Below are 6,874 nucleotides of genomic sequence, written 5' to 3'. Positions count from 1 at the left end.
AAAAAAAAAAAAAAAAAAATTAAAAAAAGTGATTACAGCCATGGATAAGCAGAATGCGTACGCACAGGTGTGATCACAGCCATAGATGAGCACAGTTTATACGTGTAAGTGTGATCACAGCCATGGAGGAGTGCAGCGTGTACATGCAGGTGTGATCACAGCCATGGGTGAGTGCGGTTTGTACACACAAGTGTGATCACAGCCGTGGATGAGCATGGTATGTACATGCAGCCATGGATGAGCACGATGTGTACACACAGGTGCGACCGCAGGCGTGGAGGAACGAGATGTGGGCCTACCGAAACCAGGCACTAATGCCCTTGCACTTGCCCTTGCACAGCCTCCCCGATAGCCCAGGCGGCCCTGGCAGGGGCAGGGCTGGGGCCAAGCAGCAGAAACCCCCCAAGCTCCCGCCGCGCAGAAACATGAATGAGCCTCTCTCCACACCGTGTGCGGCTGCCCCCAACTCCCCTCCCTGCCCGCCCCTCCCCCACCGCTCGCCTGCCAGCAGCTCCCATGCACTAATTGGATTCCTAATGGCAGTAATTAATTGGGAAACTTCATTACCAGCTTGTGCGACACAGAGCTGTGGGGAGCTGGGGGGCGGGGAAGGAGGAGGGAAACAACGCAGATGGAGCCAGACCAGACAATGCAGCCGCCTGCCTGTGGCCATGGTGTTGGGAGCAGGGTCTGGGCGATGGGACGTGCCTCCGCTCCTCTGTTGCCCCCTGGTAGCTGCCCCAGCCAGCAGGGTCCCCCCAGGGCCCTGCCCCTCACGTACCAGGGCTGAGCGAGGCGCTGGATTGACCCCTTTGGCCTCCGGGGACCCCCAGGCACCCTCCACCCCAGGCCCTGGCTGCCGCACCCCCCTGGTCCCCACATCGTCCCCTAAGATGGAGGCTCCTGCCCCTGCCCGGCTCCTGCCACGGCCTTGCCAACGCCTCCCTGGCGGTGGGGGGTGGTCTCTGGGCCCACGCGTCTGGGCCCGCCTGGCCCCGCCACTGGCAGCAGCACTGGGGGTCCTGCCCTGACCCGCTCCCAGGAAGCCTTGCTCTCCGCGCCCCTTCCTCACTGCCCTTCCCCAGACAGGATCTGCCCCTGCCTCCGTCATATTTCTGTAGTGCACCAGGCAATCGTGTCCCCTGTCTCCGAGGTCCCCCCCACACCCCCTTCCAGTCCCTCCGAGGCCCCACAGCACGGGGGGCCCAGGGAGCACCAGCAGGGCAGAGGGGGACCCAAAGAGCTCCCTTGCACCCTCCAGCCTGTCCCCACCCCAGTATCCCCAGTCCATACCAGCAGCCGCCCCGCTCTGCTCTGCGGGGGGAAGAGGCAGGGTCTCAGGGCAGCCCACTGGAGGCTCTGTCATTGCTCCCCCCTCCGCCAGCCCCCCTCTCCCGGCGCCACCTCATCAGAAATGAGATCAATGTCAGGAGCTGGAGATTTTTAATTCTGCCGCCGGGCTCCCGGCTGACAGCTCTGATTAGAGCAGCTGTTCGTTAGTGTTCCCGTCCTCGGGGGAGGGGGAGTCCTTCTATGCAGGGGAGAGCAGGGGGCAGCAAGGATACTGCGGCAGTCTCCACGTTGGGACGGGGCCTGTGATGGATCTGGGCACCCCCCAGGAGTGGGCACCAGCAACGGGCACCGGCTGGGGTGGGAAGAAGGGGGCTCATCCCAGCCACTGATGGAGCAGGACCCAGATGGACCCCCCTCGCCCAGCAGCCCAGCTGGGAGCAGGCCCCGCAGGGACTCCCATTGCTGTGTCCCCCCGCCTGTCCCGACACCCCCTGCACGAGGCGGGGTGGGGGGGTCTGCTGCCGACCATGCCCCAGCAGCTGGCTCCAAGCATGCGGCTGGACCACAGCCGCTGACTGGGCAGCGCAGCCTGTCTGATCCCTGCGATGCTGCCTATGGGTGTCGGGGGCGAATCACGACACCTGGCTTCTCCTGAGCTCTGCCACTGCATTACCAGCTGCCCTTAGCTGCATCACTTGAATGCAGCGTGCCTCAGTTTCCCCACTTCCCTCTGGCAAGGCTCTGCAGCCTGTCCTGCCCCAGCCCTGCATCTCACCAGGGAGAGGAGGTTGATATGGGGGTGGAAATCCTCTGGAAGGGAAGGAGGATGGAAACTGAGGGGAGCGCAAGAGCAAAGGGCAGCATCAAGAGGAGCTTCCTGTGCGTGCTGAGCAAGGGCCGGCTAATTGTTACCGACAGATAAACCCTGAAGCCCATCAATAATTCAGCCCTGGGAAGTGCCAGTGCGTGTCTGATTAATAATGGATCGGGCTGCAGCCCCCCTCCCCAGCTAAAAATACCCACTGCTCACTCTAATGCCTTCTGACTGCCTTTCAGCTCCCATTAGCCAGCACAGGGCTCCCCCCATGGCGTCAGGGCAGCCCAGGGGCGTCCAGCGAGCAGGGACTGGGGTTGGGTTGCCCTGTGATCACTGTCGGGGCAGGTAGCCGGGGACGGCAGGAGAGGCAGCTTCCAGCCTGGATGGATCAGCTCTGCTGAGCACCCTCACCTGGCACCCTGGGGTCCCAGAGCCACGGCCCTGTGATCCTGATCCCAGAGCCACAGCTGCACAGACAGAGGCACAGCCCCCCTGGCCTATGTCCCATGTGCAAGGCAGACCCATGGCCATGGCCCCCCTCTCTGGCCCAGACTCATCCCTGCCCTGCAGCCCCTGGTCTCGGTGGGCCCCGTCCCCTGACGGGGCAAGGCTGGCAGGGCCTAGTCCCAGCCCAGCTCACGTGCAACCCAGCTCTCAGCAGCTGGGTGGAGGAAGCTGCTTCTCTGTGCCCTAGGACCCCAGAGCCCCCCAGGCAGGGCTCTCCTTACCCCAGTGCCTCCCCCCATCCATTCCCCACCCCTGCTGATCTGCAGGCACCGGCCTCCCCACCCCCACCCTGTCGAGTCACCCCTTTGCCCTTCCCAGCCTCCTGCACAGCGGGAACCGCTGACTCAGCAGCCCCCGGGCCTGGGGAGAGCTCCGTGGCAGGGAATCGATCGCTCCCCCTGGCCCCGACAGCCGTGCCTGGTGCTGCTCTGGCCTGTGCCATTCAGCAGGGAGGACGCTGGGGCACAGTCCCCCCCACACCGCATCCAGGCGGTGTGCCATGGAGGAGCTGGGCTGTGTGCCATGGAGGAGCTGGGCTAAGAAACATGTCCAGGGTCATACAAGACATCACTGTCAGAGACCGCATGTCCCGACAAATAGGGCAGAGCCCAGTGCTCAGGCACAGGGGGACACAAGCAGTGCTAAACAGTCTGATCCAGAGACAGACAGAGCATGCTGCCAAGGGCATCAAAGCCCTGCTCCCGCTCACACCACTCCAAAGCCCCTGAGGCCCTCAACCCCTGTAGGTGGTGCCAGGCTCTGGGGCTGCTCCTGAGAGCCAAGTTCATCCCCTGCTGGGGCTACCAGTGGGGAAACTGAGGCACAGACATGGGACACACGGGGCCACAGGGGGACAGGAGGGAACCTAGGTGTCCCGTCTCCCAAAGCCATTGCTTCGCTTACACACCAGCTCCTCTCACTCCCCAGTATCCCCCCCCGGGGCTGACACCCGTTCCTCCATGATCCCTAGTGCATCACTGGGACCAGTCACTGCCCATGAGCTTGGTGGGGCAGCTCAGGCTGGTGGCACCGGGGCACTGCCAGCTCACAGTCCTGGCCACTTGTGCCAGGTTGGCAGTGCTTGTGCTGGCTGCACCAACCAGAGACGAGGCCTCACCCTGCACCCCGGCATCGCCCCTGGGGATGGGGGCACGGAGGGTGCACCAGGCTGCCTGCGGAGGGAGGCCGCCAGGGCACCGGTGCCATTGTTCTGCGCTGAGCATCCTTCACCTTGAAATGACAGGCGGGCTCCCCCTCGTTTCTATGGAAACAGGTGTCCTCCAGGAGAGGGGCTGGGATGGTGCCAGGACACAGGGACAGAGCCAAGGAGAGACAGACAGGACGGACGGCAGTGTTGGACACCCAGGAGAGGAGAGGCTGTGGCACGATCGGTCCCCGCCTGCCTGCTCCCCCCAGGCCCCTGCAGGTGTGGGGGGTGCTGGTGAAGGCCCTCGGGGCCTGGCATGAACGATGCACTCAGCAGGGGCTCAGCCCCCCTCCCATACAAGCCATGTCCCCCCCTCACTGCCAACCCCTCTGGCCTGCACCCCACACCCGCAGGGCCCCCCGCGGCCACCTTCTTGCAGCTCCTGGCTCTCAGCTGTGATGTCCTCCCCCACAAGGCCGCCTGTTCAAATCCAGGGGCTGGGAGCCTGGCAGTGCTGGGCCAAATTCAGACCCCCCCCCAAAAGCTGATAGGGGCTGGGGTGCTGGAATCACCTGTGCAACAGTGCCGGCTCCGGGCCCATGTGGGCTGTGGGTGCTGGCATGTCCTGCTGCTGGGCTCAGGCGAGGCCCCTGGAGGCTCAGGTGGGCAGAGGCAGAGTCACAGATGGGTGCGGGGCTGGCTGGTGTTTAATGGCCAGGGCAAGAAGGGTGCAGCGGTGGGGTGGGGATGACGGGGGCACCAGCACAGAGGACACAAAGTGGGGTGGGGATGGGAGGCAAACCCGTGCACACACAGGGGTGGGGCTGGCTGGCTGGCTGGGGGCAGTTATAGGGTCCCCCAGGCTCTGTGTGTCATTATATTTGAAGCCTTCCCAGGATGGGGGGAAGAACCATGGGACAGGACATGGGGCCTGTTTGTGGGGGACACCCAGAGCTCCTGAGACCCCAGGATCGGACCCACCTGGTGCAGGACAAAGGAGGAGGCTCTGGTGGGATAAAGTTCTCCCAGGATCAAGCAGATCCCTTCACAGGGGGCACAGCAGTGGGTCCCCTCCCAGGCTGGAGCGGGGGCTGGGGAGGGAGGGACATGACCAGGGTAGAGCTGCATGGTGGCAGGAGCTGCAGGACCGGGGGTGGAGCCCCTTGGACAGGCCAAGTAGTTGCAGGGAGCAGCAAGCGTCCGGCGCCGGCGTCACAGCGTCTGCACGGAGACGGGGTACAGCAGCGAGAGGTGCTCGGCGCCCCGGACGGGCAGCTCCCGCGTGGTGTAGTGGTGCACGAGCTCGGGCACGCTGGCGAAGGGTGCGCTGTTCTGCCCCAGCACGAAGCGGTTCTCCCGCGTCCGCGTGAACTTCATGTGCATGAAGCCCTGGCTGCTCCTGGGGACAGAGTGAGGCGATGCACCGTGAGCTGGGCGCAGGGGCAGGGGTTGAGCAAAGACGCCCCACCCCAGTGATACAGCTAGGCAAGCAGATCTGCGTGTCCTAGACCCTACACTGCTCATACAGCGCAGGGACTCTTCTAGCTCCTCTAGCTTTTGGCATACAAAGCTTTAACGTTTATCCCCACTGAAGACCTTGTCTGGCCTCCCTCGGCAGTGAGATTAGCCCAGAAGAGGGGAAGTGACTGGCTCAGTCATAGGTGTCCTGAGGCTCCCTGCTGGGTTTAATCCCTTCCGTGCTGGGTCTGTCAAGGGGGTGGGACAAGGAGAAACCCTGGTGGAGCTGGGGAGCTCCCTGCCTCTGCCATGGCCAGGCCTGAGTCACTGCACGGGTAGGCATGGCGCTGGCAGGCTGTGAACCCCATGCCAGGCCATGCCCTGCTCGTCTCCAAGCTGTGAGACGCAGCCGGCCCAGCCCCTCCGGGCCTGGGGAGGATGGTTCCAGCAGCCAGCGCTGGAGGAGCAAGGCTGGCTGCTGCCTGTGATCGCCACGTGCCGCTGCGATTAACCTGATGAAATATTCATGCTGGGTGCTTCCGTGTTGCACGGAGCCGCACCGACAAAGCACCCGCTGGCCCAGCTTTGATGCGGGGCCCTCCGCTAATGAGCAGCAGATGTTCCAGGCGGGGAGGTCACGGGGCTGCGCAGCTGGGGACCAGCACCCGTGTGCAGGTGAGGAGCTGCGCAAAGCTTCTGGGGAAAGGGGGATCCTCTCCTTCTACCCGGGATCTCCGAGCCCTGCACCTCAGTCGTGGCTGAACGACCCACCTGTGGTGCAGGCCGGCCTCAGGCCTCCCATCCCCAGGGCTGACCTCTTGGCCAGGAACTCCTCCCACTGTGGAGAAGGGAACCCAGGAGTCCTGATGCGCCCCTGCCCAGAACTGAGAGCAGAACCCAGGAGTCTGGACACCCGTCCCCAGTGTGTAGCCGCTGGGCTGCAACCTCACCGTGCAGCAGCACCTGGGTGGGTGAGCATGGAGACCCAGGAGCGGGAGCAGTGCATGCACACACACACACACACACACATGCACATGCAAACACATGTGTACATGCACACACATGAATCATGGAATCATAGAGAAGCGCGACTGGAAGGGACTGGCAGAGGTCATCTAGTCCAACCCCGTCTGAGACCAGATCAGCCCTCTCCAAACCTATGCACACATGCACACATGTGCATCTGCACACATACATGTAGGCAGCAGGGGGGACAGTCCCAGGCACTAGAGAGAGGGGGTTTCAGGCCTGGCACCATGAAAGGGACAGGGGCATCTGTTTCCTTGGAGGCACTGTGGGCTCTGACCCCTGGTGTAGTGACCGGGACTCTCCCCTGGGACCCCGCAGCTGACCAGGACCCGTGCTAGCAGGGGCCCTGGACCCGACTAGCCACAGTCAATGATAGGGCTGCTGTTCCCCCTGCAAAGCAGCTGGGACCTGTCCTGGATTTTGCTCTAGTGACACCCCATCTGCCTCCAGCAGGGCCACCTGCCTTGTGTAACGCCCCCACATGAGACCCTTGGCCCCTTGGCAGCCCAGACATCCCTTCTCCCTGCGTGGCCCTAGCACTGGGCATTGCAGCCACGCTGCCGAGCTCTGCCTGTCCAGCCACAGGGCCTGGGAGCGAGACAGGAATGTAGCAAGCCCAGCTC

General features: G+C 63.7%; 1 protein-coding gene across 1 annotated transcript in view; it reads right to left on the bottom strand.

Moving 5' to 3' along the window:
• Positions 1–4,214: 4,214 nt before the first annotated feature.
• Positions 4,215–6,874, bottom strand: part of SHD (Src homology 2 domain containing transforming protein D) — a 4,952-nt gene continuing 2,292 nt past the window's right edge. Inside the window, exon 5 of the mRNA XM_019556994.1 lies at positions 4,215–5,163. Coding sequence (XP_019412539.1) covers positions 4,977–5,163 — 187 coding nt within the window. The 3' untranslated portion in view covers positions 4,215–4,976. The remainder of the gene's footprint in view (positions 5,164–6,874) is intronic.

Source organism: Crocodylus porosus, unplaced genomic scaffold (assembly GCF_001723895.1).
Source record: "Crocodylus porosus isolate Cpor-Errol unplaced genomic scaffold, CroPor_comp1, whole genome shotgun sequence".
In the NCBI taxonomy this organism is placed as follows: domain Eukaryota; kingdom Metazoa; phylum Chordata; order Crocodylia; family Crocodylidae; genus Crocodylus; species Crocodylus porosus.
Note: the sequence above shows the minus strand (reverse complement) of the source record. Positions and strands in the feature narration are given on the sequence as shown.